Source organism: Astyanax mexicanus, chromosome 12, assembly GCF_023375975.1.
Source record: "Astyanax mexicanus isolate ESR-SI-001 chromosome 12, AstMex3_surface, whole genome shotgun sequence".
Taxonomy (NCBI): domain Eukaryota; kingdom Metazoa; phylum Chordata; class Actinopteri; order Characiformes; family Acestrorhamphidae; genus Astyanax; species Astyanax mexicanus.
In genome coordinates, this window is record NC_064419.1 from 33347865 (window position 1) to 33364940 (window position 17076).

The 17076-nt window shown below is 36.5% G+C and overlaps 1 protein-coding gene across 1 annotated transcript; it reads left to right on the forward strand.

Moving 5' to 3' along the window:
• Positions 1 to 3359: 3359 nt before the first annotated feature.
• ggt5a (gamma-glutamyltransferase 5a) lies at positions 3360 to 15922 on the forward strand. The gene is made up of 12 exons (XM_007247143.4): positions 3360 to 3781; positions 5665 to 5792; positions 6633 to 6728; positions 6871 to 7051; positions 7732 to 7892; positions 8762 to 8908; positions 10283 to 10416; positions 10697 to 10881; positions 11958 to 12049; positions 12862 to 12974; positions 13876 to 13986; positions 14469 to 15922. Exons 1-12 carry the CDS (start codon positions 3612 to 3614, stop codon positions 14616 to 14618), a joined length of 1668 nt encoding a protein of 555 aa, XP_007247205.3. The 5' UTR covers positions 3360 to 3611; the 3' UTR covers positions 14619 to 15922.
• Positions 15923 to 17076: the final 1154 nt, after the last annotated feature.

A 17076-nucleotide genomic window follows, 5' to 3' on the forward strand; every position in this document is an offset into this window, starting at 1 on the left:
TGTCCTGTGTGTTTTGGTGTTCATCCAGACCACAGATACTTCCTTGTAATCAAAGAAGCTGACACAGGGGCCTTTCTCGGCTACTATGCCATTGAAGGCTTTTCCAAAGTAAATATATACAGCTGAGAAAAGTATACAGCCAAGAAATGCAGCCAACACATCTGATGGATGCATCTATTGTATACTTTGTGGCCCTCAGTTGCCTGTAATTCATTGTAGATGTAAAAATTCAAGGGAGAATAAAAGAAAAGCAGCACCACAAAAAATTGTGTGAAAACAGCAGGAAACAAAAATCTGTGGCCGAAACAGTGTTAAACTGTTTTAAATAGTTTATGAATTATTTAAATGTATGAATGAGTCAAAGTTCACACATGTTTCCCACCTCAGTCTCATCACATGACATTCTCAGGTGATGTCATCACAAAGCCCTGTTAGACTGTTCCACATGTGTGAGCAATACGCTACTAAGAAGGACTCTTTATGGAATAGTCCTACAGAGAACCTGTCCTACCTGGATAGCAGCCTTCCCTTTGGAATGCGGCTACATTCATTTTGTCTTACAGTCACTGCATGTCTTGGCTGTACAGTATATAAAAAGGTCCTCCAGTTTGGAACACCCTTCTATTATGTAGTAAAATTCAGCCCACCTAGAATTCGGCCTACACTTTGTAACACAGCTACTGTGTATTTAAGGTTCATTAACTCTTTGTATTTTTGTAATTTGAGGCCTAGTTCTCATCTATGATCAGTGACTGGTAACCACAGATGAACGTGTCATTAATGCTTATTATACAGTTTCATTATGAGTTAACACATTATACTGTCACGTTTGAAAGATTTAGGGCAACTGAAGTGCCCGTAAAGACACATTGTGGCCTACTTATCTCTTCCGAACTTTACAGTCCAGCCTCTGAATTTGAAGTTTAAATTGCTGTTGGATTGGACAGTGAGGCAGGTTAACGTAACAGTGTTCCTCAAATTCCTGACCCAGACTTGACCCCTGTTAATGTTTTAATGCTCTAATAAACTTCACTCAACTCATTAGCTCATTAACAAGGCCTCTGCAAGCTTATAATTGAGATTCTGGGGTCTGAAAATATTAAAACGGGTGGTTCACACAGACGAAGAACCTGTCTGAATCGTAATATGTTTTTTCTTATATATTTTTTGTTTTAAAAAATCTTATATTCTTTCTTTTCTGCAAAAGGATATGAGATATGTATGGTTGGGTATGGAGGCATACAGTTTCCATATGGAATCCCGTTGGAGATATGCCTACAGATATTGCAGCTGGGCCTGTAGGCTCTCCTCATTTGTATGCAATCTAGCAGAGACATTTCTGGAAACCTTGTGCAGGTGACCATTATCCTGCTGAAAATGGCAACACCTGTAGCCACAAAATGTCCTGCACATATCCCTGAGCTTTTACTTTACCTTGTATCACTACTAGGTGTGACCGACTGTCATATGCAGTGGCTCCTCAGACCCACACACACAGAAATTGGGGCATTGTGCAATGAGACCTCCATACTGGAACCTGACTGACTTTAAAACGCTAAGAGAACCTTTACTCATTACTAAGGATGATATGGTTACAGTCCAGGATTCTCGTTCACGACACCACTGCAAACAAAGGTGACAGATAAAAGGCAATTCATCCTGTTTCTCTGAGTCTGTGTCCAACGATACTTCCCCTTAGCAGGCAATGATCTCTCACCAAGAGGTACACTATCCAAAAGTAGCCTCTCAGAGCTCGTTCATAGGCTAGTGAGGGGAGCATTTTATGTCCTTTAGTTTTTGGTGGCTGTAGTGGATCAAACTGTTTAAATTCTTCTCTTTTATACAATTTTACCACAGCTGCAATTTTTTGAATGTTCTAGAAGTTCCACCACCATGGCTTTTTCTTAGTTTGGTGCTCGGATTTTAGACGTATTCTTTAGGTTTGGCCTGTCCTGACCTAAATAATGATGACCTTAAACAGTGTGGTTGTTCACACTGGAAATAAGCAGATTTCTTCTGACAGAAGAGAGCAGACAGTGCCGCTTCCCCTCCTGCTTTGCTGATGGTAAATTGTGAGGCTGTGGTTAGAAGTGTGGAGGTAAAAATGTAAAATAGATCAAACAAAGCAAAGCTCAGCCTTTTCTCTCTGACTGACCTTAATCATCACAGCTCAGTGTTTTCCATTTTCACAGTCTCTGGCCACTTTATCCTAAACACCTGTAGCCCCACCTTGCTGGTGTTCAGTTAGAGACTGCCGATTAACAGGTCACATGCTCGTCTCTCTCTTCTTTCATTTTTTTTTATTTAACGTTTTCCTTTTTCTTTTCCTTTTCTGTCCTTGTTTAATCTGTTCTTTCTTTCTCTCCCTCGATATCTGTTTTTCTTGTCATTTTCCTTCTTCCTTTTTACTCTGTCTTAATAAATCGCTTTCTCTTCTTAATTTTTTACTCATATCTTTCTCACTCTCTTTCTTAATTTTTTTTCTTTCTCTATCTCTCTTATGTTACATTATCTCTATCTCCACATTGTCTATTTATTTTTAACAGTACCTTTTTCATCTTTTATCTTTTTTTATATATATTTTTTTCTGTCTTTGTATATACAACTCTGAAAAAAAGTTAAGAGACCACTTCAGTTTCTGAATCAGTTTATCTAATTTTGCTGTTTATAGGTATATGTTTGAGTGAAATTAACGTTGTTGTTTTATTCAATAAACTATGGGCAACATTTGCTTCCAAATTTCAAAATATTGTAATTTACAGCTTTTATTTGCAGAAAATGAGAAATGGCTGAAATAACAAAAAGATGCAGATCTTACAGACCTCAAATAATCCAAAGAAAATAAGTTTATATTTATCAAGTTTTAAGAGTTCAGAAATCAATATTTGGTGGAATTATCCTGTTTTTTGATCACGTTTTTTATGCATCTTGGCATGATCTCCTCCACTAATCTTACACACTGCTTTTTATAATTTTATGCCACTCCTGGTGCAAAAAATTAAGCAGTTCAGCATGGTTTGATGGCCTGTGATCATCCATCTTCTTCCTGATTATATTCCAAAGGTTTTTTATGCGCTTATTTTTTCCACATATATATATATATATATATATATATATATATATATATATATATATATATATATATATATATATATATATATATATATATTTTTTTTTTTTTTTGTTCTAGTTTCTTACTCTTAGTATTTCTGTTTTGTTTATCTTCTCATCAGTTTATCTTTTTTCTCTGAGAACCGGACGCGCCACATTAGGGGGCGTGTATCTGTGGGTGTAACCAGGACCCACAAGTGGGCGTGGCCAGCCCTGTATCAGCTCCTTAGTTTTCTTGTAGTTTCACTCCCACAAACACACTCTCTCTCTCTCTCTCTCTCTCTCTCTCTCTCTCTCTCTCTCTCTCTCTCTCTCTCTCTCTCTCTCTCTCTCTCTCTCTCTCTCTCTCTCTCTCTCTCTCTCTCTCTCTCTCTCTCTCTCTCACACACACACACACACACACACACACACACAAACAAACCGCTCACACATTCACACACACTCTCACACACTACCACTCAGGAACGCTGAGGAACAGAGGGAGAGGGCTACAGTCGGTCATGGCCCGGCGGAGGGAGCGGGTGTGCGCGTGCATGAGCCTCCTCATCATCATCATCATCGCCATCATTATCCTGATCGCGTGCGTCGCTGAGCGGGACTGTAGTGGGGGGGCTGGTTTTAGGAAAGCTGCTGTGGCTGCGGACTCTCTGACATGCTCGATGATAGGACGGTAAGTGTCAGAAAGTAGCGTATTTAATCTGTAGGGGGTAATAAAAGTTCTGTTATAGAGTATATTTATGTTTTTTTTACTTTATTTGTGGAGTGTTCCTTCGTAAAGTTGAAATTGGCTCTTTTTTGGGAACTTTATCATTCCACCTTAAATGAGCTGTAGTTCCGTTCTATCGCCTGAGGCGCCTGAGTGAAATTGGTGCCCTATTTAAGGTGGAACGAAGAGTTCCAAAAAATAGCTGGCAATTAAAAAAACATGCCATTTTTCTGAACACACTCTTTCAGAAAACACCTTAATAGTACAAATCAAAAGAGCAAAATGTGATATAAATGATTATATTAAACTTTTACTGTTCTTAATTTTATTGCATTTAACAATGACCAGTAAACACTACCACAAATAACTTAGGTTAGCTATCAAATGTGAGTTATATCTGCACTCATTTATACAGTAAATAATATTTTAGAGTATTTATACTAGCTATACTACTAGAAAGAGCCATCAACGTCATGCTGCTGAGGAACAGTGACGTCAAGCTTCAGCTTAAAGACGTAAATAAATACCAGTGCTGATTAATTGGTCCCTATAGTAACTATAGTAACTGTGTTACTTAATATTCTTAATATACTTAATAAGTGATAAAGTTCACAAAAAACATGAAGTTAGATAAGTAAATAAATAAATAAATATGGGAACTGTTCAGTTTGGCTCAATAATCTGAGCTGTGAAGCAAAAATGTATGCATTCATTTTCATTATATTTTAACACACTGTAGCTACAAACCATGGCCTACTAAGGGTCAGTAAGTTAAATCTTAGAAGCATAAATACATATTAGAGCTGTTACATTTGGGCCAAAAAACTGTGTTAAAGTGTGTACAAAAGCTATGCAAACTTAATTGGTGCATCCATGTTTCACTTTGTATTTTCTCACAAAATTGGTAGAAACACCAACTTACTAAGAGGCAAAAGGGTCAGTCTTCAGCTCAAACATGTCTGTACAAGTACTGCTGATTTCAGGTCAAATACCTATGTTGATGAATGAGTGCATAGTAGCCCCAAGTAATGTCCTGCCAAGGGTCAAAGGGGTCAGTTTAGCTTAGACACATAAATAAAAATGAGTGCTGTTCAAGTAGATCCACAAAGCTATGATGCTAAATGTGTTATAATATAATATATGTAGTACACAGTGGTGTCAAATAGGGTCAAAGCAGTCAACATTCAATTTTGAAATGTAAATAAATATGTTTTATGAGCACATGCTGTCCAATTTAGTCTAAAACCTAATCTGCTACATGCCTGCACACATTGGACATTCACAGAGCTCACTTTAAGCCATGGCAACACATCCTATACTTTGACACAGTACTGCAAGTGTGAAGTTGTTGATAGAACCCCTATGTAGGTCTGTTATAATCCTCTGATAGAGGCAGGCCGGGTAACTTCAGGGACAGGAGATGATGAAGAGGTGAAACAGCAGGCTGCTGTTGAGCTAAATTAACTCAACGGTCTGCGTTGTAATTGGCTTGACACCAATCTCCAATAACCCGGTCTGCTACCACCCACAGTTTAAAGAATAAAGAAAAAAAAATGACACTCGGAGTGAAATTTCTGACCTCCTGGAGAGAAATGTCATCTTGCTATTTTATCACTTTCGGAGAATGAGAGATCACCATGCCCCACAAAAACCCAACTAATGAGATCAGCCTGTGGGCAATATAGGCCCTTCCCAGTTATTTAAGGAGCATCCAGCTAATAGGTGTTAGTGGACATGCAATGGGTTTAAGAGGTGTGCGTTCATATGTGTGTATTGCTTATCATTCTCTCAGCAACATTTCATATATTTCTTTTTTGTTTTGTTTTGTCTCTTGATCTCTTGCTCAGAACTATCCTGCAGGAAGGTGGATCTGCAGTAGATGGCGCCATTGCTGCCCTCATATGTACATCAATAATCAATCCACAGAGCATGGGCATTGGAGGAGGAGTCATTTTCACTATAATGGAGAGAAATGGTAAACATCCATATACATTTTCTGATTTTGCTCTTTATAGGTAGATGTTTGAGCAAAATGAACATTGTTGTTTTATTCTATAAACACTTCTCCCAAATTACAAATAAAAATATTGTCATTTAGAGTATTTATTTGCAGAAAATGAGAAATGGCTGAAATAACAAAACATATAAAGAGCTTTTAACCCTCAAATAATGCAAAGAAAACAAGTTCATATTCATAAAGTTTTAAGAGTTCATAAATCAATATTTGGTGGAATAACCCTGGTTTTAAATCACAGTTTTCATGCATTTTGACATGTTCTCCTTCACCAGTCCTACACACTGCTTTTGGACAACTTTATGCCACTCCTGCTGCAAAAATTTAAGCAGTTCAGCTTGGTTTGATGGCTTGTGATCATCCATCTTCCTCTTGATTATATTCCAGAGTTATTTTCAATTGATAAAATCAAAGAAACTTTATTTTAGGTGGTCTCTTATTTTTTCCAGAGCTGTACATAATATGCAAAAGTTTCCACACCCATAGTCAAACTTTATATTAATTATGTAAATAAGTTTCATCCAACACGTGACACTTTACCAGGGATGAACTATAGTCTCAGCATTGTTCATGTAAATATATTCAGTATCAGTGTTCATGTACAAATACAATAATTACATCAGCAAGGAATACAAAGATTAGCATGTACAAAATTATTGCAGTCTATTTTTAATGTTTTACTTCAAAGAAATGAGAACGATATGATACAGATAATTTGTTTGGGATTTGCACATATTTATTTCAAGTCTATTTATTAACTGTCTGCTTAAATATTTTATTGACTGTTTTAATTCTTTCTAGGTAAAGTGAAAATCATCAACGCCAGAGAAACTGCTCCAAAACAGGTCAAGCCGGACCTGCTCTCTGAATGCGGCAGCAGTACCCAGCAAACCTCAGGTAGGACACTAGCTGGATATTTGCATTGAATACAAAACACCTTGTTGTAATAGTATAAAGACAGGAAACAGCTAACAGCTAAAATTACTGTTTTAAATGTGTATACTTATTTATAGAATAACATGTCTCTCACTCTCTGCAGGTCCTCAGTGGATTGGTGTTCCTGGAGAGATTCGGGGGTATGAACGAGCTCACAGGCTTTATGGCCGCCTGCCTTGGGCCAGGTTGTTCCAGCCCACAATTAAGCTGGCCACAGAGGGGTTCGAACTTCCCACCGTACTCTCTCGCATCCTCCCCTTCTTCAATGGGACCTCTCTAATGAAGTAGGTGAAGAGAAGGGCCTCTTTAAAGAGATTGTACTCTTCATGTTTTACACTTTATTTGTGTGATTACATCAGAACCAACCACAATTTACTGTGAAATTTTACAGGGCTTTTTGCAGTGAAATACTGTAGATCTATTGTGGGGTTTTCAGAGTTGGGTTTTAGGGGAAATTGTGGTTTATTTAAAATACACTTGCCTTCTATGAATTCTTTACAGTGCTGGTGAATGGAACCAAGCATCAGAAATATATGTATTTTCTAAACCCTACCAGCAAACAAACACACATGTGATGAGTTTTCTATTGAATGTTGTGATGGTAAAATAGCAACATGTTTTCTTTAGGGGCTATTTTGTGATACAGTTTTAATGTAAAGTTAAAAAATACAGGGTCTGTCTTTAGTTCTACCAGTAACATCCTGATTAATCTGCTCAGATATCACAATTTTCTGTTTATTGTTCCACAACTTTAACTCTTTTTTTAGTTTCCAGTATAACTAAATACCATACTAAGAGTAGTGAGGTAATAAGTGAGGTCACAGTTTAAACACCAGCTCCATTCTACTGAATAACATTCTACTACAATTACACATTTAATGTCATCTTGAATATTAATCCCCTTAGCAAATACCTTTAATACAGTTTTCACCATAAAACAAAAATACTGATCTTTATTTCTCAGGGAGCTGTTTACAGATGCAGAGGGGAAAATGCTGAAGGAAGGAAACATAGTGAAGTTTGAGAAGCTTGCAGAGACGCTGAAAAGGATAGCGAACAAAGGGCCGGATGAGTTCTACACAGGAGAAACGGCCACAGCGCTGATCAGTGACGTGCGGGAAGCAGGTAAGCTCATATCTCTGTGGGACTGGTTAATCCATTTGCATGTGATCTACATGTTTCTGTACAGAAGAAGAACTCTGTTTCATCATGCTTCTATCAGGTGGACTATTTTTATGTAGGTGTTTGTTCTCAATGAATGGCAAATTTAATCTATATATTATTATGGTTGAAAATAAAAATGGAAACTTTATTTAAATTATTGAGTACAGTTTGCGCTTAACCTGGGTCTGTGTGGCCCAAGGGTTTATGTAGAATTAACACAATAATTTCATATATGTTTGCACTTATACTTATAGTTATAACAAAGTAAAAGCTGTATATTGCTGTAACATGTAATTCCTGCTGCAAATAAATTTATATTATTTTTTAACTATTTTATCTTTTCCTATCTAAATTAATTCAATTACCAATGATCAAATCAGCTTTACCCATAAAATAATCTGCACAACAGGTTATTTATTTAACATGCCACCAAGTATTCTTACAGTACAGCAGCGGAAATTATTGTGAACAGGGCTGTGTCAGTCCGGAAACTTTTGGTTATATGCAAAATGCCGAATACCAAACATGTTTTTTCACAGGTGTCATTAATTTTGCCACTTTATTTGCAATAATACATAAATAAAATAGACTTTTTTCAATTGACTTGCTATTAAAAAAATATGTCTGTTATAAATTAACACTTTTATCCTTACTTTTATGCGTTTTATGTTTTTTTTTTCAACATTTTAATCTATAATAAAGCATACATAGATATACATAGCTATACTATGATTTTGATCATATTGTCAGTATAAATTTGAAAAAAAAAAAGGTTTACTGTGCTGACATATGTGTGTAATTTAATCTGTTTGTATGTGTGTGTGATTAAGGTGGTACTCTCACCCTGGAGGACTTGAAATCATTTGAGGTGTCCGAGTCTGAAGCCTGGACAGTTCCTCTGAGAGATTACACCATGTACTTCCCTCCTCCTCCTGCTGGGGGCGCCGTGCTCAGCTTCATCCTCAATGTCATGCAAGGTTTGCTGGAACAGTTTATCCTGGACAGCACATTATTACAATAAAACAGAAACCTAATGTACACTGATTCAAACATTACACCAAATACAGACAGGACTGTTTAAAATAGTGAAAGCAGAACATTAGAAACATGCTGCGACTGGTTTTCTGTTTTTTTTTTTTATGTTTAGAAATGAATTACAACAGAAAATTGTTTTCCTTTAGGCTCAGCTTTTATGTTGGTCTGAAAAAATGATTCAAATGTTAACAGGGCTAAGCAATTGCTCTACAATGTATCAATGGAGTGCTTTAAAATGCCTTGCTTTTTACTCAAGTAAAAGTTTAAAAGTACTCGATTTAAAACTACCTAAAGTATAAAGTAAAAGTAATATAAGGTGAAAAAAATATCATTAAGGACAAAAGCTTTGGCCATGCCACATGATCCTATAGTGCACTACCCCCCTCCCTAAAACACCTTTTTCTAAAAGCCATAATGACTATAATGTTATATTAATGTTAATATTATCAAATTTGGGATACACTAAGCATTCTGTTTCAGCTACATATATGTCCGTTGAAAATTAATATATTTGACTACAAAGCTAATATATTAAAGCAGCTTAGTTGGGAGATTTAGAAAGGAGTAAAAAGTAAAAAGTCATCTGAAAAATAATTACTCCAGTAAAGTATGAATAACCAAAGTTTCTACTTAATTAAATTAACAAAGTATTTGTACTTACTTGACTTACTTGACACCTGCTCTGCTTGTAATTAAATCTGTTTAAAATTGACTATTAGACAGGATTTTTTATACTGCAAAAAGGTAGATTTTTGTATTTAACAGATAAATTAAGCATTTAAAGTGTTAGAATAAAAAGTTAGAATATTAATTGATGTTCTAAATAATAGTATTGACAGAACTGTAACCTAGCTTTTAGCTGCTGCTGTTGTTTTTAGCTATGGTAAGATATGCTTGTTCGTGTTCTAGAAATCAGTAAGACAAAGTCAAAAAGCTCAGTAATAAGGCTGATAGAGATTTCTGAACACTTCCACATGGTTTGAGGAAAGTATGGGATGAATTAGACCTGCATTTAGAACTATGCTGGCTAATTGGTCAGAAATAAGCTTGTGTTATTTGTCAGCTAGCGACATTAGCTTCATGACTTAACATACCAAAAGGGAGTGGGTGGTTTGACTTGTGTTTCGATTAATTTACATATAAATGTAGTATAATATTGGTATTTTTCCTGTTTGAGTTGCTTTTTATGTTTCAGATTCACTTTACAACAGTTATCTCAGGCTTATCTGATTTACCAGCAGTACTTTCTCTGTGTTCTGCTGCTCTAGGATGTTGAAAGCTGTTTTCTAATATTGTTGCTGTGTGTTTTTGTTCAGGATATAATCTGAGAAGGACATCTCTGCAGAATAAAGAAGAGCGTGTACTGACCTACCATCGCTATGTAGAGGCCTGCAAATTCGCCAATGGTCTGAAGAAGTTCATGAGAGACCCGAAAATCAGCCCTGCATCGGTAGGTCCTGCTGGACGAGCTGATGACATAATTTATTTGCATGGAAAACAATATGCTAATGTCTGTAAAGATTAGTATGAATCATTTAATATCATTCATTAAACATTAGCTGAAACAAGTTAGTGATAAGTTAGGAAGAGTAACTGTGTTGATAGTCATTTACCTAACATTTATTTTAATTTATTTATCTAATATTAATCAGATAAAACACACTTAGCAGAGTTAATAAAGTCAATTACCAAAGCAAAAAAAAATAGTGTGTGTTTGTGTGTGTTAACAGGAAGCCTCCGCTATGATTGAGGATGATTTTGCAGATCACATTAGGAAGATGATCAGCAGTAACACTACACACGATGCTCAGTACTACAATGTGACCCCGGGCCTGGACACCCAGGGTACCACCCACGTTTCTGTTCTAGACGAGAATGGCATGGCTGTATCTGTCACCAGCACCATCAATCACATGTGAGTGAACATGCTTTCATGATGAAGACAAGAGTGTAGATTTGGTTATCAAGAAGTGCCGGAGCTAAAGTGTTGGACACATTATTTTTTACCACTGAAATTTTAAAACATTTAGCTATTGAACACATAACCTTTTTAATATCGCAGAACTTCAGCAGTGCTATTTTAATTTAGGACTTTAGCCATGCTAATTTAATAACAAATATACCTCCATGGTGCTACCACGGTCAAAAATGTACTTCAGTAGTGCTATTCTGATCATAAACAAACCACAGTAGTGCTAGTCATAAATTACTTTAGCAGTGCTAGGCCAGTCACATGTAAGTATAATATACACAAAGAGAGGCTGCCAGCCCTTTGGTAAACAAACCAATAATAGTAATTAGTGTGTTAGTGTATTACATGATACTGAACACTTTATTTAAAGCCCCACTAGGTAGGATTGAGATTTTGTGCTCGTGGGCTCCCCCTACAGTTGCAGAGTGTAAAAAATGTTTGAGGCCGATTGATTAGTTTCTCTTTCTCGTTTTCTGGCTTTCACAGACATATTCGGTCTCTTTCCAGCTTCTGCCAGAGTGTATGTTTGTTAGTTTGTAAAGAATGAACCAGTAGTCCTTGTAGTACTGTTAGAACTAAAGGTCGGAAAGCAGATCGCAGTTCTTGCGAGCGTTGGTCGCGGCCGCCTCGGAAAACTTACAGAGTCTGTTTGAACTCAGAGGAGCCCGGCACAGACACGAGAGCACCGCTATTCCTCCTATTACACCTCAATGCAGCGCTGCAGTGAGTTTCAAGCTGTAATTTTACTTAAACCTGCCATTTGTTGGCTCTTCCTGATGGCTCTGTCGCTCACTCAGTTTTGGTTGCCAAATATTCTGTGCATCCTTAGTAACTATAGAAATGGATTCAATTAATCGTAGCATATGCATAGATGTTCCATTGGCTCATATATAATTGGTGTATATTTCAGTTCATTGTGGCCCTTGTGAATGAAAGTCACTGTTGCCGCAATATATGAGGACCACTTCTCCTAATATTTAATCTCTCATTCTCTTTCTCACTATTTCTCTCTCCTGCAGATTTGGGTCCAGAGTTTACTCCCCCAAAACAGGAATCATCCTCAACAACGAGCTGTCAGACTTCTGTGGGAAAACAGAGCAGATTAGCCCAGGTGAGCAAACTCAAGATATCTTGGAACAATTTCTAAGCACAAATACCACTAAATTAAAATACATTTAATTCATGTGGTGCACATACAATTATTCACATCCAGACTGTTTCCTACTTTCAGATTAGCTTTTGAAAATCCAGAGACTGGTTTAGTATTAGGCATATTTTCAAATAGTGGAAAATTGCAGAAAAGCTAACTTATATAATAATCATATTTGCAAGATTACTAAACTGAATACGTTAGACATTAGGAGCTTTGTCTAAGTGTGGCTGGAGCCTTGGTGGCTGTGACTACAACCGTGCCCAAACACACTGCTGACCTAAACAGTGTTTAACATAGTGAAGCACCATTAGCAGCTCATTCATCTTTTTTGTTTAGTGCTGCAGTGTATGGGTTTGGACACTTAACTTTGAAGGAGCTTCAAAAGCTTACAGATTTAGTGTGGAATTAAGGGGGTGATTTGGAAGAACTGCAATTTCTGGCAAGCTCTGTGAGGGCCGTTTGAGTTTGTGTTATTCCTCATAATCAGAAGATCACAAAGTCCTGGAAAGTAGTCAAGTTTACCACTAAGCTACAGTAAATAAATAATTAGTGTTGTAATCTTCTGCTTCTTCCTACATGGTGTGCTTTGGTGTGTATATTATGTGTGTATATTATGCCCATAGGTTTAAAATGCCAGCCGAGGTGTACTGTATTGTTTTGCACAATCACTACCTACAAAGCATGTTGAATTTAAACTACAACTGATGATAATTTTAAAATACAGTAATGTCTTTGTGTGTGTGTGTGTGTGTGTGTGTGTGTGTGTGTAGGTGAACAGCCTCCCTCCTCCCAGGCTCCAGTAATCCTGCACTCTAAGGCAAACAAACATCTTGTTGTTATTGGAGGGTCTGGGGGCAGCATGATCACCACTGGAATGGCCATGGTGAGTTTGGGGCAGAACTGTTAGTAATCTACAGGACTAACAATTGGAGTGTTTTAATCCAGTATGATTATGTAGTGTGTTTAGTATTTAGAGACTGGCAGTAGTAAATTATGAATATGAATCTGCAGTGTTTTTATATGTTTCACAGTCTGACAGTTATAAATATGGAGTGATTATAATCCAGTATGAATCTGCAGAGATTTATATTCCTAGACAATATAGTAAATATAATAAGACTGATTTCAATTGAGTTTGAATTAATAGAGTGTTTAGGTTTTACAGTCTGATATTAATACTTGTAGCAACATTTTAATCCAGTATGAATGTGCACTGTTTAAAGGTATTGCAGTCTGACAATAATAAATGAGGAGTGATTTCAATCCAGTATGAATTAGCAGTGTATGTATTGGTTTTACAGTCTGAGAGTACTAAATATGTAGTGATTTTAACCGAGTATGAATGTGTGTAAAGGTTTAACAGTCCAACAATCATAAATCATTGAGCACTTTTAATCAAGTATGAATCTACAGTGTATTTATAGATTTAAAAGTCTGACAGTAATAAAAATTGAGTCATTTTAGTCCAGTCTAAATCAGCAATGTGTTCATGGGTTTTACAGTCTGACAGTAATACAAGTGATTTTAATCCATTATGAATCTGCATTATGTGTATTAGAGTCCAAAAGTGTAAAATGACTGTGGAGTTATTTTGATCCAGTATGAATCTGTACAGCCATGTGGCTGTCAGTAAGGATTTTCACAGATGCTTTATTCTGTAGAATTCAACCAATCAAATTATTAAACTAATTATACACATCTCTACTGGGTAAATAGTTTCAGTGTGGTCAGTGCTTATGGTTTAATAGCTTTTTGTTTCTTTTCTATTTCTACAACTTTTTCAGACGCTCATGAACTACCTGTGGTTTGGGAAGAATCTAGAAGATTCTATCTCTGCTCCAGTCGTCTATGTGGACGGCAAAAATGCTCTTAAATTTGAGCCCGACTTCGATAAGGTACAAAAATATTTTAATAGTATTTAATAATGGCTCTGAGTGGTAGCTCTGAATGTAGCTTGCCATCAGATACCGGAGCCCTGAGAGAGCACAATTGGCCTTGCTCTCTCTAGGTGGGTAAAAAAAAAACAATTTACTCCAAAGGGTGATGTCGATCAGCACAAGGCCTCTGTGAGCTGATGTATCAGAACCGAGTCGCTGCGCTTTCCTCCGAGTGCGCTGTAATGCTACTCGGCAATGCTGCATCAGCAGTAGTTTAAAAAGATTGCGGTGGCTGACTTCACATGTATCGGAGGAGGCATGTGCTAGTCTCGACCCTCCTGGTGTTGGGGAATTACTAGTGATAGGGGGAGTCCTAGTGAGTGGGTTGGGTAATTGGCCTTTTAAATTCGGGAGAAAATGAGGAAGATATAAAAAAAAAAAAAAGTATTTAATAATGAGAAACAATGACTGAAGTGCTGCATGTGTTCTTTCTCCATCAGGATGTCATAGAAGCCCTGAGAGAACTTGGACACACAGTAGAAGAGACAAAGCTCTTCTATAACGTGATTAACGCTGTATCAGTGCGAGAGGGCGAGTGCATCGATGCTGTTTCAGATGCTCGCAAGATGGGCAAGCCTGCAGGATACTGACCAAAAATACACAAAACTACACAAACAAACAACATGCACATTTAATGACTGTTTTAGACCAGAAACCCAAACCGTTAATGACAAATTTAGCCCAGAAAATATTAACTTTAGTTAATATATTTTAATTAAGATCAAAAATACTCAGTGTACACCCTTAATGACTAATTTATACAAACAAGTGATCACATTTGCACTTTGCATTATTGAATAATAATACAAATATGCAGTTTACACTTTCAATGAGAATCTTTGACACAAAAAAGCAATTAACATGTTTAGTGATTCATATAGGTCAGAAAATACCTAGATTGCATTTTTAATAAGCATTTTAGACTAATAAATCTATTTATACCTTTAATAAGAATTTCGCACTACAGAAATATCAATTTGACACATTTAATTAGTCATTCTGATAAATACTTATTTTCATGATTAATTAGCATTTTAGACAACTTTAAATTATTTTTTGTGACATAAAATAGTTACACATTAAGGATCCATATAAGGCATAAAATACTTTTAGCACACTTTAATGGTTCATTTGGGTCAGAAAATAATCAGTTTACACATTTTAATACCTTTTAATTTACACCAAGTCATTTTTAATTTGCACCTTTACTAAGTTACAATTAGACCATATAATACTCAGTTACATGATACATACAGAATGTGCATCTTTACAAACTAATTTAGAAAATATTAGTCAGTAAATTACATTTTAATAAATCAGAAAACACTCCTTTACACAGAATATAATGAAATGTCATCAATAGTGGAGGAGGGGAAGGTCACTTACAGGATCTTTTTAGATCTTCTGGGACCTGTAGAAGACATTTCTGTATGTGGTATGTTGTGTGTGTGTGTGTATATATATGCTGCTGATACAGTGTGGATGAGGGCTAGGAGCCTTTGTCATTTACATTAATCTGTCCTGTTGAATATCTTCAGTTCGAGATGTTTATCAGATGTTTTATATGTTTACTATTTTTAATACTCCTTCTTTTAACGTTGCAGCTGTTTTTCATATTAAACCTTAGAGAAAGTACTTGAAATACTGTACTGTATAACGATGGTTATATTGGTTCAGCTGTGTGTATACAATAAGTATGCTTTTACACCCTGCTGTTCAGGGTTCTGCGCAGGGTTCTGATACGGACCTGCTGAGTCCACTGTACTGAGACTGAGTTTCTGAGGTCAGTAAATGAAATGAAGTAAGGAAATAATGACATCTTGTGTCTTTAGCAAAATAAAAGTCTCTTTTATTCCTGTTCTGATTAAAAAAATCAGGAAGTTGATATGTTTAACCCCTTAATGTTTACATTGTGTAACTTCATAACTGCATTGTCTTCCAAGTGTTACTGAATAATAGGCCTTTGGATGTGGAGATGTGTAAAGTTTAGGGGGTTAATGTAATGAAAACATACACTCATCTTTAAAAGAATTGTTGTACCCAGAAGGAATCAACCAACAAAAATGAACCTAAGTCACATTAAAGTTGAACATTAAAGATACATTAACATGGTCCTGCAACCAGTGATGCTGCAGTGACTCTGGTGTTCCAACAGGACAATGCTCGTCCACATACTGCTGCTGTCACAAAAGCTTGCCTTGAAGATGCAGATACTATGCCATTGTCGGTCATCGTCAGACCTATTCCTGACTAAAAATGTGTTTGATACTATTGAATGCGCTTTCAATACTCCAACCCTTAATGCAAAATCTACTGGATGAACTGAATGAATAGTTGCAACTGCATGGGATGGATTATCACAGGACACCATTAGGAACCTCTGTGACTTTATTCCCCTCTGGAACGACCATGTCTGTGTTTTTCTCAGACGTCCTCTGAGAAAATTACAGGCAGAATTATCTACCGTTTTTTTTCACTGAACTCCGTGGTCCTCTGGTAATTTTAGTCCCGTCTGGACGGAAATGTTTGAGTTTCGTCACCTTGCGTTTAATAAAACAGCTATTTGTCCACTGCCACACACCTTATTTACACTTTGGCCGTGCTATTTCACAGAGATCCACGTAAACACAACAGCAAGTGGAAAGAAGAGCTACTGAAAGTGATGTCATGTGACATTGCAGTCCGGTCCCAGTTTTATCACTGAGTAGAAGTGTGAAATATTTTTTACAGACTCCCCTTGAGAAACTAATCCCGTACGGACAGGGCCTTTGTTTGTAGTGTAGCTTAAAAAACTTGACCAAGAGTTTCCCATATCAGTCATTATTAACCCTTGTGTTCCTGGTCATTTTTAGCTTTCTTCCAAATTGCATTGCAATCTGACACTTCCTTCTGGGTGCATCTATTTCTTTGTCAATGACTGTATCATGTATGAAAATGGAATTGTAAATAGAAGCTGTCTTTCAGTTCTTAGTGAACCTGTAGATTTGCAGTACAGTAATTAGCATGCTGTATTTGACTCTGTTAATTTCCCCAACATGTAGTTACATT

What these genes read in the sequence shown, in the direction of transcription:
- ggt5a (XM_007247143.4), top strand. Translation starts at nt 3,612, where the DNA reads ATGGCCCGGCGGAGGGAGCGGGTGTGCGCGTGCATGAGCCTCCTCATC. An exon ending in CAGTGACGTGCGGGAAGCAG is followed by an intron (nt 7,893 to 8,761) that starts GTAAGCTCATAT and finishes TGTGTGATTAAG; the next exon opens with GTGGTACTCTCACCCTGGAG. An exon ending in AACAGAGCAGATTAGCCCAG is followed by an intron (nt 12,050 to 12,861) that starts GTGAGCAAACTC and finishes GTGTGTGTGTAG; the next exon opens with GTGAACAGCCTCCCTCCTCC.